Genomic DNA, 17,048 nt, shown 5'->3' on the forward strand with positions numbered 1-17,048 from the left:
AAATCAAAATAAACATTGAGAAAACTTGAAGGAAAAAGCACCTAGATTGTAAAAACAGTGGGTTATATCGTATTGGGAATTAGAAAACAACAAATGAAAGTGGAAACAATGGTCCTTAAGCAACTGAGTTCCAGATTTTTGGCTAGGAAACTGGGCATAATTTTTGGATCCAAGCCCAGTTCCTATGGAACATGTCACTCTTGTTCAACTCGCTGAAATATATCCACATTTAAAATACTCCTTGCCCTACTATACATGAATTATCTGTTCCTGGATGGTCAAATCAGCAGTAAGCATGAACATCAAATAATGAGTAACTGTCCACACCTAGACTCAGACAGAAGGACCTGAATTCTTAGCTGGTCTCTGCTATCTCCAAACCTTTTACATACATACATTGTTATTACATCCATGCATACATAAATATAAAATAGAGAGCCTTCTGTTCTAAGAAAACTAAATCAGCAATCCATGTAAAGAACAGTCAAACACACCTGAATATTTCGTAAGATTACATAGAATCACATGAAATTGCATGCACATGATTCAACACATCATTTTCAGATGTGTTTATGAAGAGATATTCATGAAAAGAATGTACTATCCTTCTCATCCATGACTAAACTGCAAACTGACAAAGAACTTGCCGAATTGTTGATTGCCAAAATTGAGCAGTTACATTTGCTGGATAAGGTGTAGGTGCATAAGCAGGGAATCAAACCTTGCACCTTCATTTGCAATCCTATCCTCACATTAAAGCAGTCCAGGGAGGTTGGCCACTCCCCCTAGCTGAATTGGCCAATCAGACTATCTATTTACAAACTGGAGTGCCTAAGAATTCCAGAGCTCATGCAAGTGTCCCACTGATTACATACAAGCTGGAGTGCTGGGCCGAGCTCAATCATCAGACCTGCGAACCATGCAGAAGTTTTCCTCATATTACCACCCAATATAAGTTTTTAAAACTGCAAGTCAACCAAAAAATGCAGTTGGCAACTCAGATAGGCCACAGCACCTGAGCTTTGCAGACACCAGAAGGAAAAGGAAAAGTTCTACACATGGTGAAACTCATGCCAAATCACCTTTGCTGAAATGGCTCTAACACCATGGTAACTGTTTACTCAAAAGGGGCCAATTGAAGTGTGGCAAAACAGCACAGCACAACAGTGGGCACTTTGAAACATTTGGTAAGCAAATCTGACTCTTTCCACCAAGTCACTACGTCCTTTGGGACTTTTCAAACAGCTCGACTATGAGAAGACAACGATTCATGGTATTTCCATCAACAAGATGGTGATTCCACAACTTGGTCAGGAAGAGCATTAAGCACCTGCTTCAGAATTGCAAATTGTCATTGTAAGTTGAATTATTCTCCTATTGAAGATCTGCCATATTGACTAGAAACACAGCATAAAAGCACCATCTACAAGGAAGGGCAACCTTCTAAGTGTAGGACTCTCAGCAAATTTCCTTGCATGAAGCTTTGTGAATGCCTCGCAAGCCCACGGACAATGTCCATCTGCTAGAACTCTGCAAAGAACACACTTTTAAATTATTTGAAAGCCAAGCTTCAAAACAAGCATCTTTGTTACTGCATGCCATAGTAATGACAAAACTGTACCGCTGCTTCCGAACAAATGAATTCCACATGTGCATGAGTTCCTTCTCATCTTGTGTCACATCAACAAAGTCATCCAGCATCTACAAACATTTATAGGCTGATTTCCTCAGTGATACACACAAAATCCCAATCAGCTAATCTAAGTCCCCTCGCAACTATAACCACAAGCAATATTTGCATGCCTTGCCTTTTTTAATTAGTTATGAGCCACACTTGAAAGTCAACCTGACATCTTTCAATTTATTTTCAGTTAAGGAAATTGTCTCTTCTAGATGCATAATTCATGTCAAGGAAGAATTGCCCAATTCATAATGAAAATAAATATATGTATAAAATTAATGAGAAGTGGAATTTTGCCCCATTTTTAGCTCTTTTTTGGAAAGTCATAGATATGAGAAAAGTTGCAAAATTTTCTCAAAAATTTGAATCATTTGGCAGATGATGACCGCTAGAAAAGCTCACGAAATGAATGCTTTACTTCAATATACAAAACGTTACAAACATCGGGAAACTTTGTGCCCACAAATAAGGAAGAAATGACAATTACAAATGTTAACTTTTTCATGCTAGTGATTGTGCAAATGACAAGCAGCAGCAGGTGCACACATGCACACGCTGTGACCAACTCATGTCAACCAATAATAAGACCACCCCTAAGCCATAGATGAAAGCTTACCCTGCGGTCTTCAAGGTCCGCAATCACATCATCAACCTCATCCTCACTATCCCTATCCGACAGAAGTTGTTCGAGAACCATGGGCTTGGAAAGGGGGGGGGCAAAGAAATATTTAGTCCTATTAAAGCACGAAGCCAAGCATGATATTTTGCTGACCAAGAAAAATACACAATTGTCTACCTGAGCTGTATGTGAATGAAAAAATTGACGTTTCTGAAGCTGAACCCGTCTGGCATGTCAAATACAGAATGTTAAACTAGAAGCTTTTAGGAAATACTTACAGAAAATGAGATCTTTTCATTAACATACATGCGTGCCTCTGATCTCTCAACCAGATTTTTACGACTTTTCTCGGCTTTGGATGTAGAAGGTATAATTTGAGGTCTAGAGTTAGCCTGAGGCCTGCGTTCCTGTGAAGGCAAGGGTGCTGCAATGGCCAAACATACACCATTCGGACCAATGCTTGCAACAACCTGGTCTAGAGAGTTCTGTAACCTGGCTTCATTTAATGTCAACCTTTCAGAAATCTGCCGTTTAACAACTTGTGATATTTGTTCATCAACTTTCAATGATTGCCCTTCATTTTCCGATCTCTCGTGCTTCCTTGAGTGCCCATGTAGTGCACCAGAATTTGGTAGTGAATCAGCCAGCTGGGTAGTGGCTGAATTGCAGGTAACTTTTGCCGGGTCATTGATTATCACTTGATTCACCTCATTACCTTGTAAATGCTGTGTTACAAGGACATCTCGTCCAGACCTCTGTTCTGGGCTTGATGACCTATGTTTTAGTGGCAGAGACAGTGCCCCTTGACCTGAACATATAGAATCTTTCGATGATAAACCACGTTGAAGGCCATCTATTCCTTGAGAAGGTGGCTCCTCATTACAAGTTGACCCAAGACTTGGAATTTTCCCAACTGATTTTCTTCTCCGACCAGACTTGGACCTGTCCAACAATCACCACTAGTTTTGTCAATGCCAGAAACATGCACAGAATCTCTGACAGCTGCAAACACAGTTTTTCACATACCAGTATACAAAATTCTTCAAGCGTGGATCATTGAGACCATCCATGTCCCGCACATTACCCTTGCAATAAAACCAGTACACCCAGATAGCTTAAAATAAGCATGAAAATTCCAGTCCATATGTATTAATAAAAGTGAGCTACACAAACATACACCCTTTTTTTTACAAAAAATGATATTCATAATTTACAAGGAGCAGCGGCTTTCAAATAAAAAGGACCCCAATATGCTAAGAGATTACAGTCTGGAGAAATCACATGATATTGCTGCTCATACATATACTCTAGATTAAAATACTAGGCATAAATTATTTAAGCAAAGTTTTGCAAACCAGAAATTCACATTTGTGCTATGAAATATGATTTGTAGTCTTTTGTTGCAATTCAAAACTCTCTACTAACAAGCCACTCAACAAGAGGGAATCTCAATGAACATTGGACACAAAACTGTACTGCAAGTCATGTGACTGCTTTGTTGAGACAACCTTGGAATTGACAGTGCAAAAGAAGCTCTGAGTAAAGCATTCTAGGTTTCATGTAAAGTGTGTTTGAAGAGTATAGATTTTGTTTGCATGAGAAGGATATTGCATTCCATAAGCTCCCTGAAAACTCCATTTCTGCAAGGGCTGTAAAAAAGATATCACTCATGTTGCAGCCTCCTACTGGTCTTTTCTCAATTAATTGGAGCTTCTCAACATGGCAGAGCTTGAGCAAATAGCAAAGTTCAATGGAGAAGGCTTCCATTCCTGGAACGAAAAGACCATGTATCACCTAATGCGAAAGGACTTGTGGGACTTGTTTGAAGATGATGCAGATAACAAGAAGGAAGATGATGAAGATGGGTTCGTTGAACAATACTAGTTCAAAACCAAAGAATGGAAGAAGATGAATAATAAGGCACTAGGCATCATTTCCTAGGGACTAAGTGATGATGTGCTAATTTGTAAGATTTTTGTGTTAGGGGTTATTCTGTATATACTAGCTCTACCATACATCCTGCATATGTTACAGACCTTATCTCTACATGAATCAGTAACCCTAACCTTAAGTATGTACTGACATAGAACCCAAACTGAGGTATAAACTGGGCATACACTAGATGATAAGTCATTTATGAAGGATGATTTCTTTGTAGGGTTGATGCCAACTCTGCTACAAAGCAAAAAATGTTTTTCTTCCCCTCAAGAGGAGACATTCTATTACTAATCACCACCATCAAAAGAGATCAAGATAAAATGCAACCCAAGCCCTGTCTAAGACAGCACTACAAAACAAGATAATGAGGGACAAAGCAAGAAGTTAATCAAAGAACATGACAAAACACAGTCCTAATAGTTTTCATCAAAGCCTGCTTTTGTTTGCCTACATCCCCTTAACAATTTTGTCACATGCCCATGGAAACTTTTGCTAGTTCTGATTTATAATTTCAAGACAATTGTAATTATGAAGAAATCCCCCAACACTGAGGACAATGTGGCACCACTCCTTATTAAAAATGAATAGTAGGCTAGCTGAAAGGGGCATGCTATGAAGAATTAAATGTAGGAATAATGTTATTGGTATTCTCCTCATTTTTGGAACCCCCGACTAACACTAATACATGTGCCGTGTAGCACATAACTTAAAGATGATAGAGATTTCAATGTGACCTGCCATGTAGCCAATAACTTAAAGATGATGGAGATTTCAATGGATAGACATCACAATCAAAGTACAAAGCAAGTTGCTCTCATGATTACATGGAGCTGTTGTGCAGCTTATGGCCTATGCTTCTACATATGTGTGGCCTCATCATATGTACAGGTTGTGGTTGTCCCCTCTAACTGCATTACAGAGCTTTTGGTAGTGTATGGGCACTGCCAGTGCATTCAATGGTTGTGCCTTTTTGTTAACTCCCATCATTACAAGATGTTTATTGAGTAGACTCACTATTCAGAGTCTAAATCCATACCCTATGTTGATGAAGGACTGTGAATTAAAAAGCATTAACTCTGCTAGGGAGATTGGATAATATCATGCCTGAATTGGTTTTCTTGTGATATTGCATGGACTAATAGAACTGTGAAGTAATTACACATTGGTCAGCAGTCTAGCGTTGGTGTCAAGCTAAGTATCTCTCTTTTTGATGGAGATTTTGATTGAACATATTAATTTTGGTGCATGTTATGGCTGCATATTTCTTAGAAATAAACACTGGACTCAGTAACTCCTACTGAGTGGTACCAATACTGTTTATTTTTATTTTGCGCAACAAGGATCTAAGGCGTTTCTAAGTTAATGCTGAAATATGATACCAGAGACTACTACGCACCTAGGGAGATAGCAACAGGCAAATCAGGAGATAGCAGCCCTGGAATCTTTCACCCCTGAAACATTTATTTTGGCATAAAACAATTCACCCATGGACAGGTCCTAGTGAAAATGCCCAGTGAAAGGAATGAATAATATGGTTATGAAATAAATATTCAACAAATATTTCTGGAATACAACGGCTAGACATTTCACCTGTAGACTAAAATGTTTCAGCAGTGAAAAGTATTTCATGTTTCACATTGGTGACATGCATTTGACAAGTACCGCCGCCATGCCATGTACGGTATCAAGTTTCACAATTACCAACAGCACTAGTCTATTAAGATTTGGGTCAACCCCTTATACACACCAAATGTAATGCATCCCACACATTCCTAGATGGTCTATAATTAGAGAGATTGGCCACCATGCCATGCAAAGCATCAAGTCAGAGGCCACCACAGAAAGGCATGGTGTACGGACCATAATCCTCGATTGCTACTTAGGGCTGACTCCAGGAAATTGTTAGTCTCGAAGGGGACACCTCCCTCCATATCCAAATGAGTTATTGAAAGGGATGCATTCGTACTACCAAAGCTCCAAGCATTGTCTAGAGGACAATCCAAACAACAGGGACATTGGGTATGCGCCACAACTGCATTTGGAAGAAAGATATATCTACCAAGTGAGATCTTGCGGGCACATAGCACATCCCCTGTGGGGAGACCTCCAACAAGCAGTCTCCATATAAAAGCTTTTCCCTGATAAGGAATCTTGGACCTCTACAATTGAAGAAATCAGTCCCACCACTTCACTCTGCTATTCCGAGCACACCAAATTTTATTGGCTTTTTGAGTGACTCATCTCTTATCCTCTACCATCTTATGATAGATCTAATTAGCCAACTATGTCTGAAAGTGCTTCAAAAGGGAAGTTGACTGAACAACAAGCAATGGATTAGAGCATTGAAGCTGCTCCTCCAAGGTCGACCAAATGTGGCTATAGCATCTAGGCATCCAAAAATACTGGTGTATGCAGTGGAAAGAATAAAAATGGGATTGCCCAAGAATGATAGCATCACATACTGTCTCCAACCCCAATCTAACCATCCGATTAAATTTGTCTTGCCGTAAATCTTTATTCAGCCAATCAAACAGCCTGAAAGTGGCCAACACTTCTGCCTATAATGAATTAGCCTCCTTTCGGCGATCACAAGGACACCAAATTGTGAAGTGAAGAATCTCTTGCCAACAAGCAATCAAATGAGTAAGCACAAATAACTATGAAGTTCTAAGAGGCCATGTAGAATTCAGCACATGCCATCGAGATGTCTAGATAACCATGCAACCATGGGAGATATCACACTCAATAAAAATTTGGAAACATTAGTCCAAGGATGGCTCTACACAAATAGTGCTTGCAAAAGTGTCATTCTCAGAGCTATCATATGAAGATTGGCATCCAACAAAGCAGCTCCCCCCAACTATTTTGGAGTAGTAACATGCTACTAGATATCCATACTTGACTTAAACGACTACCTTTCTTTTTCCACAACATAAAGCAAATGGGCTGCACCAATTCCAAGATAGACTCTTGGTCCAAGGAAACAAGGGTAAAAAATAAGAGACCATACTACTCACGATAGACTAAGCCACTTTGAGTCGCACATAAAGAGCCCAACCTTGAGATTTCCAATATATAAACCTGTCATGAACTTGGGAGGTCATCTAATCGAGCAATGCTCTAGGAGGCATATCCGCACCAATGGGATATCCGAAGTGCCAAGTAATATCTCCTTTAGAAAGGAAAACTCCCTGCCAACCCAATGCTTGCAAATCAGCCTCTGTACAAGACAGCAATGTAGATTTTTGGGCATTAATATTGAATTTCTAAAAAATACCCTCATGTCTCGGTCTAATTGCACCAACTTTCCACAAACATGATTGTGGGAGGCTTTAAGAAGCTGATGGGAGAGGCTAACCAAGGTGTATTGGGTTGCAAGAGACCTACTGCTTTTAATGCCTAGTTCTTGATGTCACCACTAACATTAATGGCTAATAAATGTTCCACAAACACCAGGCACCACATCTTTTGCCTTTGACACCCTCTAATTTCTCAAGGTCCTTGACCTGTCATTGTGAAATAACTAATTCACACATCACTTGTGCAACATACATTTGCACATTTGATTAACACTTAATCAAATGCAAAGCAGAGCATCAAAATTTCATGTCCTCCTGACATTTTACAACTTGGAAGCAGAAAATGTGGCCTTCAATGAATCACTCGCCAAGGTGCACAAGCACTTGGCTCAACTAAAAAAACGTTGGCTATGGAGGTAACTACAACTAACAAGAGAATTGTAGATGAAGTAAAGGACATGACAACAAGTGTGCAAGAGGAGCTACAAAAGGAAATAAAACAAAGAAGATATAAAATGGATAATTATACCCCTTGTAGCTTTGAATGTGAACCATCTTCATTTTAGAACCTATAGCACGGCAGCCTTGGACATTTCTGCTGGAAAACCTTAATTCGTCACCTGTGATGACCTGACAACCTCCCTGCAAAGCCCTGCACTCATGTCCTGCTTGCAACAGTAAGCAGTCACAGTCTATGTGGGTGCAGCCACAAACTGGCGGGGTTGCCACAGGCAGGTCGTGGACACAACCACAAACTGGTGGGGTTGCCACAGGCAGGGCGGACACAGATACTGACAGGGCAGGTGCTGCCACGGTTAGGGTGGGGCAAGCAAATTCAGGTCCGACTGATAAAAGAGCTCTGTAGGCAATCTGTGGGCCAGCTACATAGGCTGAGGATGGGCACCTGAGCCAGCAACAGACGGGGCTATAGGTATTGAATTCCCTGCAGGTGGGGCCTGCGATTGATCAGCCGCAATTCAGAGGTGGGCGTAGGGTGTCTATCAGATACAGGCCAGACCTATGCAATGATGCACAGGGGCAGAGATGGAGACCTCTTGAGGCATTGATATGGATTTTCTGGATCAACACTTGACTGAGGTGGAAGGTAAAGGTGACTTGGACTCTGATGAAGAGTTTCAAGCTGAGGACAGCCCCAAAGATGCTGAAGACGATGAAGTGGGTAAGCGTCGCAAGATAGTGGTGGATCCCATGGACACAAGAGCGTTGGAATCCTCACAGCAGTATTGCTGCCCTCCTTTGCACGGGAAAGGGGACATGTACCAAATTATGCTCACTAAAACTTATGGAAGACTTCTTCAATGGTTTCGGCTGGCTTCATAATAGGAGAGGTGGCCATCACCTAAGCCTTCCCTAACAGGCAATGCTAGCAAAAATCAAGGATACCATGAATCTATTGTTATTCTCAAGAACTCACTTTCTAGGAAAAATTAAGTGCCTTACCTCAGGTCCAAGCACGTCATTACGACAGAACACATTCACCAAGCGGTAGTCTGAAGTTGCCTGCACATCCATACATTAGAAGCGTTCTACTTAATTTGTTTTCCAAGAACTCCATGTTAAGCATTTTAAAAACTCAAAACTTGAGGATGGGCAGTTACCAAAAACTCAAAACTAAACAGGTCATGTGTTGAGTTTAAGTGGCATCTCAATCCCTGTCCATAAACAGCACAATATTTTAGTATCCACATCTCATCAAAAAGGAATATAAAAAACACAATTTTGCATTCTGCTCACTGTCTTGATGACTGAGAAAGTAATTATCTAATCCAAGAAAGCTGACATTATTTTCAAACAAACTCATGTGCAGAAAGAAGCATGGATTACCTTCAAACTTGAGCAGCAGAGCACACAAAACGGGCACGAATAATTCTCAGTAACTGCAAGTACAGAGGTGAAGTCAGGCCATCATGACACACGCGACTGAAATGGCTTCATATAGAGTGATAGAAGACACCATTGATTAAAATTCTCACCAAGTATAATGGAAGACCCCAGTGGGACATTCACGATGGTGTTCCCAAGTGAAATACAAACCAAATGTTTCACAGGCGAAATGTATTCAGATTTGACAGCAATTTTCCAAAATCAGGGGCATGCACATGAAACCATGCACATTTTCTTATGCTAACTAATGTAACATTGAAAAGTTCAAATAGAAATCAGAGCATCAGTATTCTCCATTGTATTAGACTGCAATTTGTAGCCTGGGTGCTTGCTTTTCTTATTTCCTTTGGTCTTCTTTGTTTGTGGCGCATCTTCCATCTCTTGCTCAGGGGTTATATTTTTAGCAAGCTTTGGTTGTTCAAGCATTCTTCTAGTTACCCGTTTCGGAGGGCTAGAAAATCATCTTCTCTTCTTCTCTTTTCTTCAATCAAGACTTCTTTATGATTGACATAAACCAAATGTGCAAAGACGGAAAAAGAATCTACCGGTTCTTTCCAACCAATTATTCCTCGAATGCACTGACTGGCGTTAGCCAAATCTTCTTTGACTGCTTTACCACGTTCCATTTGATCTAGTGCCTACATCCATACTTTAGATTGCACATTAGCTTTACATGCTTTCAAATTTAATTTAGTTGGTTAAATTTGCAGCCCATAGGTAGCTGCATCAATTGCTGCGTAGGCATTCTTTACAGCTAAATCTTCAAATCTTTTCTTTATTCCACCATTGCCAAAATTTGGCTCCAGTGGAAGACTAGTTTCAGGTGCATGAATTTTTCCGTCTTTCCAAAAGACGAGCTTCTGTGCTTCAGCCTCACTAAAGGCAGAACACTCCCTCTTGTCATGTTGTTGACTATCACACCAACTACATTGCCTCTTAAAGCCTTCTCTCATGGGTCTTTGAGTTGATGATCATCCTTGTTCTTCAACTTTGACATCCAGCTTCTCCACCTTGGAACTAATTTCTGTAAGATTCAAATGAAGGTCATGCATGCTTTTAATGAGTTTATCCATGACATCATTTTTAGAAGGAACAAAAGAAGAAGAGTTGGTTGATTAGTCAAAGGAATAGGGGATTTTGAAGGTGGAACAAGCTCCTTCAATGGAGTTGTTGAAGTTGAAGTAGAGCCCAATCTTATGTCAAGATTGTGGGAGAGAAGGAAGGAGTCTCACTTGTAGCTTTCTCACTTACACAATGGGGGAATACACACAATGGTGGAGGCTGAAAATAGTTTTCCTCTTCTTAGTTGTGTAAGCCAAAAGAACTCGAGTACAGAGAAATAGAAGAACCCTATATATGGGTCTCAAACCAAACTCAACTAACTAAGGTGGCATACTAACTGAGCCACGAACTAGAGTAGATAAGGATAGCTATCATCTAGCTATTATTCATGGGCGGTGTACCAACCGCATCTGCAACTAACAAGTCGGTGACATAAATGCACAACGGTCACCCTGGCATATCACAAGTGGAGCTCGATATCTCAACACTCTCCCTCGAGCTCAATCCCAATTCCTGCACACCAAGCAGGTCTCTGAACTTGCGCAGCTTCTCTGCGCCTAATGCCTTTGTGAATATGTCAGCTACCTAATCCTCTGTGCTGACATAAACTAGATCAATAAGACCTAGTAAAAACACTTGCTCCAATCATCACTCTTAACATTAAATATGCAAGATTAGCATTCCTTGCAACCCCTGATTCCCCAAAGCCCACATGCCAAGTCCAACATCAGCTTCATTTATATGGCGTCTGCCAAAAATATCCTCTCACAATCATGGCATCTTAATTTATGAACAACTCCTGCCCATTAACACTCCAAAGAGGTACAACATGTGCATGGTTCAACAATTAATGACTGAACTGTTTCACACATGGACCCAAACTACAAGAGGTTTAATGTTCGATCACAAGACAACTAGTGAGTTTGTACATAAAGCTCCAATCAGCCATCCACATTATTTTGCTCAAACTGCCCCAATACTCACTACAGGAGATCTTATACCAGTCCAACCATATTTTTTCAGAACATGCAGAAATTCCACAAGCCCAACACAGTTGAGTAAATCAATATACTGAGAATACATCAACAGACAATAAGAAATAGCTCGACTGTGTGTCATTGTTAGTTTCACATTTGAGAAACAGTAGGGGAAACTAGGCTGATTGCACACAGCACATGAAAAAACCTACTGCTGTGTTTCCAACATAGCAGCTAAGAAACGCGTTTCTTTGAATTTGAAACTTACAAAACGTTTTTGAGAGTAAAAACGTGGGGTTTTTTTTTGTATTTGGAACCCAAAACATGGTTTTTTCAACAAAAACTATTGGACAATGCTAAACATAATGATGATGATGTGTAATAACTAGTGAGGGCTCAAGATTTTGGATGAGAAACTGATTTTTTTGTGATTTTGTTTAGCTATTGGACTTTGTCAATCTAGTATCTATTCTTGTCTTGAGAGTTGAATATTATACGACTTTAGTCTCATTTACGAGTTATTCATGACTATGATTCATTCTCGATTTTGACATTTTGGAAGTTTGTTTTGAAATGAGAATCATGATGTTGCAACTTGACTCGGTCCATATTGTAGGTAGACTATTTATATGTTAATTTCAATTCTCTTTGTATAATATGTATGAATCATAATGTTTGAGTTCTAAACCATAGTCTAGCTTGTCCAAAGACTAACTTTGATATAAGTGACAAGTCAATAATGGATCATGGATATGTAAGGTATTATTCTCAATTGACTCTATTATCACTCAAGCTCCATTTGCCATTCTTTGTTTAAGAGAGAGTTTCATAGAGGTTTAGAACCTCTTTCTCTAGTGAAAACTATTAAAAATCCCTATATTAAAAAACCCGCATTTCTTATTTTACCCCCTCTTGAAAGAAACTTACAAAACATGTTTTCGACGTTTCGTTTCTAAACGTTTCTGATGTTTTTGACTGCTATGATTCCCAAAGCAATCAACCCACACAAAGTTATCTCCAGACTATGAAATTTCTAAAACAAGCATTGGGTCCTATTTTTTTAAGCAGACAATGTTGAAACTGTTAAGCTAAAAATGCATTAGCTTGACTTAAGCAGCCCCAAAACATGCTTAATTAATGAAGAAAACCTTTCATTAAAAAAAAACATGATCCTAGAGAGTTATTGTGCCACACATGCAAAACCTTATTTTGGGTGCCCCAAACTTTCTATAAATAGACATGCAATCCACCAATCTCCCTCAATCTTGTTTTTATAGGTTTCACGAGCCATAACTCTACTGCCCACACCCCGTTCGTGGAGGACATCACGGTCAAAACTTCCACCAGCCACCTGCTACCATCTAGCACCTAGTTCTAGCCTTCTACATGTGTATGCTGCTAGTGCCAAGCCTGTGGAGCTGTCACCTACAGCTAGGTGTTGTTGCCCTGCAGTTGGATGTTGTCACCACCTGTTGTAATAGCTATTGTGCAGATTTTCTCTCTCCTTAGGTACTTACGTTTTTAGTTGTTCTCTCTCATGCACTGCCGTCTGCATCAAATCCAGCCTTCCTTGGCTACGTTTGCTGGTGTTTGACACTCAAAGGTTGCCTTTGCTGCAATTCGGGATATATGTTCGAAGTACGACACATTCTACAGCTCATAACCTATGCCTTGATCCCAAAGATACGAGAGTTCAAGGTTCAATATTCACTACATAGTGTGTATATTGCATGAGCAATGTATATTCATTATTCATTCACTTTATTATTCATTGTGTTCACTATCTTTGAGTTACCCTAACCCTAACCCTAATTGTGTTATGAGTTTATCAATCTGAGCTTTGTCGTATGATTGGTTTCATACTTTTTGCATTTAGAGCATTTCTTCACATGGTATTAGAGCTAGGTACTCTCTAAGAAACCTTAGCCTTTGATCGGAAAGCTCATTCGCGAAAGTAGAAACAACAAAAGGGTCAGATGACTTCAAACACATTCATAACAGAGCTTCAATCTCCATAGCCAAACATGGACAAAAACGATCAAGAGAGGACCTCCCAGCTTGCCACTACCCGATCTAACATGGGCAAAGAACCATTAGACTACCCTAGAGTTCACAAACCATTTCAAATTTTGCCACGGAGTACGATCTCATCATTATGCATAGGGCTCAGTAGGAGGTTCAGGGTAAGCCTGAAATTTCCCCTTTAGATTCGGTGCACACAACTAATGATCTTGCAATATTGATTGGCCATCCGCAAGTGAAACCTAACTCAGATAACACATCACTTCCACAGTACTACTTTTCTCCAATGCCAAGTACGAACCCTATTATTTCACATTCTATGGCAACTGATGTGCTGGATCGAGAGATGCTCATTAAGAAGGGACTCTTCAAAACAACCTTTGGTTTATGAGTAATGAGAAAGATAGATATTTCTTCATGAGCTCAAAACTAGATAAGATGCTGAAAGAAGAACTTGTAAGTATTCTTACCCTTTCGTTTCCTTCAAATGATTTTATTTCTCATGATCAATATAAAGTAGGTGCATCTTCGTCTAGTGCATTTAATGGACAAAAGGAACGTACGATATTTTCCACAACAACATCTATCATAAATCCATTTAGGCTCCCACCCATTCCTCCCTCATCTTTTGTTGCACCTTTCTTTCTGCTTCCATTAAGTGCACCATATTATCCACCACATACTACACCGGAGGGTTCTGCACATTTAGACACAACCTTTAGGACCTCTACATACACATTTCCAAGTGGTGTACCTGTGACGGAGGCTCAACCTCCTGCACACACACTTTTATATTTTTCCCCTCCAAGGCATTCTTCAAGTGTGGATCATTTGGTATCGCAATTTGCATCTATGGCATTACCTAGTGGACCATCTAATCATTCTGTAGTGCCCCAACTAACATTTGAACAAGGCTATCATGTCCCAATGCCTCCACCTACCCCTATGGTATCATATGGACCTATCTCCATTTCCATACCTTCACATTACAAAATGGATTTTTAATTACAATTTGAAAAAATCCACAAGTTTAGTAAAGTAAAAGGGTTCATAAGCTTACGACCCTTGCAGTTGGTACATTCAGATGTATGGGGTCTGTCTCATAATGCTTCGTTTGGTGGTGCTCATTACTATGTATCCTTCATTGATAATTTCAATAGGTATACTTGGCTTTACATACTGAAACATAAGGATGATAAGTTTGATGCATTCAAGGACTTCAAGAAGCATGCTGAAAATGAGTTGAGCTGTAAAATTTCATGTCTTAGTTCAGATGGAGGTGGAGAATATGCCTCTAATTACTTTGACATGTACCTTGCTAAACATGGGATTAGAAGACAATTAACTTGCAGCTATACACCGCAGCAAAATGATGTAGCAGAAAGGAAAAATAGGATACTGATGGAATCGGCAAGAGCTATGCTGAATGAGAAGAGTTTGCATAACCCTGACATTTCACACTTGAATGAATTTGGCAACATTGCATATGTGCATGTTCCTGATAAAAAGAGGAAGAAATTGAATCCTAGAGCTGTCAAGAGTGTGTTCCTTGGTTATGCACAAGACTCGAAAGCTTACAAGTGTTATGTACCATCTACACATGAGATATTGATTAGCAGAGATGTTTTTGATGAGCTGGAATCGTGGTATGGTAATCCTGTTCCAGTGGCTACTGATGGATCAGCCAGCACTAGTAATACTGAAAATACTCCTACAATGAGTACATCTATGAGTGGTCCTACAAGTGATGGGTCACCTACAATAAGTCCTTGGTCAAGACGCTTGCGGAGTTGTACTCCTGCGTCCACTGACATAGATACATCAATGAGTGGGAGATTGGATAAGGGAAAAGAAAATATGCTTGAGGATGTGACAGGTCCACTTACAGCAGGTTATGAGTCATCTAACAGCGACAGTTTGAATAGTGAGTTGGACATTCCGTCTATTATGACATCGGGAGCAAGGCAGAGTTGTTATGTACCGCCTCATGAGAGGCAAGCTCAGAGTGAGCCACAGTTACGGAGATCTGAGAGAGTCAGAAAACCAGTTGACAAGTTTACATACACTAATTATTCAGCCCGCCATTATGCATATATGGCTAGTGTGACAGGTTACAAAGAACCTACAAAGTTTGATGATGCAGTTACAGATGATAACTGGTGTGCTACCATGGATGAGGAGTATGTAGCCCTGGCTGAAAACGAGACATGGGAATTGGTTGAGTTACCTGAAGGCAAAGTCCCCATTGGCTGCAAATGGGTGTACAAGGTTAAGTGCAAGTCAGATGGTTCATTAGAACGCTATAAGGCCAGGCTGGTTGCAAAAGGGTATGCACAACAATATGGCCTTGACTATGAGGAGACTTTCATTTCGGTGGCAAAAATGGCAATAGTCAGAACTGTCATTGCTTTGGCAGCATGCAAAGGCTGGAAATTATGGCAAATGGACATCAAGAATGCTTTCTTGAATGGTGATTTAGTTGAGGAAGTATATATGGAGCAACGTGAAGGCTATGTTCACCCGGACTTTCCTACACATGTATGTAAGCTGAAAAAGGCTTTATATGGACTAAAACAGATACCAAGAGCATGGAATGCTCGGATCAGCAATTATTTACAGCAACATGGATTTAGATTGGGTAATGCAAATCACAGTCTGTTCACGAAGAAGACAGATCATGTATATGTGTTTCTAGTGGTTTATGTAGATGATCTTATCATCACTACAGACGATGAAGAGAGCATTGCTGAAATTAAATCACGTTTACAGGCTGAATTCAGAGTCAAAGACCTTGGTGAACTAAAGTATTTTCTTGGGATTGAGATAGTCTCTACACCTCAAGGTATATGGCTGCTACAGAAGCAGTATGCTCATGACATGTTACAGAAGCATGGTATGGCTAAATGCAAGCCTATGGAGACACCTCTTGATCAGAATATCAAGCTGCAGATTGATGTTGGGAATGACATAGAGAATGTGCCCATGTATCGACACATGGTGGGTAGCTTGATGTACTTGACTATTACCCGTCCTGACTTATGTTATGCATTGGGACTGATTAGTCAGTTCATGCAGAAGCCTCGCAAACCACATTTAGATGCAATCAGGAGGATCATGAGATATGTAAAGGGTACTACAGATTATGGGTTGTTTTATGCATATGGAAAATCCATTGACTTAACAGGGTTTACTGATGCTGATTAGGCTGGTTGTGCCTATGACAAGAGGTCAACTAGTGGTTGTGCATTTGGATTGGGCAGCACTATGATCTATTGGCAGAGTAAGAAACAGACTATTGTTGCATTGTCTAGTACAGAAGCTGAGTACAGAGGAGCTGCCTTAGCGGCTTGCGAGGCAATTTGGTTGAAGAAACTACTGAAAGACTTGGAAATATAGCTGGAAAGCAGAGTGAGATTGCATTGTGATAACCTTGGTAGTGTTATGTTGGCTAGCAATCCTATCTACCATGCTAGGTTCAAACATATTGAGGTTCACTACCATTTCATCAGAGAAATAGTTCTTATAGGACAGGTTGACTTAATTCA

At 40.0% G+C, this 17,048-nt stretch overlaps 1 protein-coding gene across 1 annotated transcript in view; it reads right to left on the bottom strand.

The window, feature by feature from the left end:
- Positions 1 to 392: 392 nt before the first annotated feature.
- The window catches only part of EMF2 (VEFS-Box of polycomb protein), a 95,221-nt gene continuing 78,565 nt past the window's right edge, over positions 393 to 17,048 (bottom strand). The window contains exons 12-22 of the mRNA XM_087675092.1: positions 9,383 to 9,435; positions 9,157 to 9,210; positions 8,999 to 9,058; positions 3,327 to 3,385; positions 2,607 to 3,242; positions 2,478 to 2,526; positions 2,298 to 2,381; positions 1,622 to 1,701; positions 1,441 to 1,530; positions 1,016 to 1,330; positions 393 to 910 (exon numbers count right to left, since the gene is read on the bottom strand). Coding sequence (XP_087531218.1) covers positions 1,219 to 1,330; positions 1,441 to 1,530; positions 1,622 to 1,701; positions 2,298 to 2,381; positions 2,478 to 2,526; positions 2,607 to 3,242; positions 3,327 to 3,385; positions 8,999 to 9,058; positions 9,157 to 9,210; positions 9,383 to 9,435 — 1,277 coding nt within the window. The 3' untranslated portion in view covers positions 393 to 910; positions 1,016 to 1,218. The remainder of the gene's footprint in view (positions 911 to 1,015; positions 1,331 to 1,440; positions 1,531 to 1,621; positions 1,702 to 2,297; positions 2,382 to 2,477; positions 2,527 to 2,606; positions 3,243 to 3,326; positions 3,386 to 8,998; positions 9,059 to 9,156; positions 9,211 to 9,382; positions 9,436 to 17,048) is intronic.

This window comes from Lygodium microphyllum, chromosome 3, assembly GCF_053477565.2.
Source record: "Lygodium microphyllum isolate KBCC chromosome 3, Lygodium_microphyllum_v1.1.10, whole genome shotgun sequence".
NCBI classification, from domain to species: Eukaryota; Viridiplantae; Streptophyta; class Polypodiopsida; order Schizaeales; family Lygodiaceae; genus Lygodium; species Lygodium microphyllum.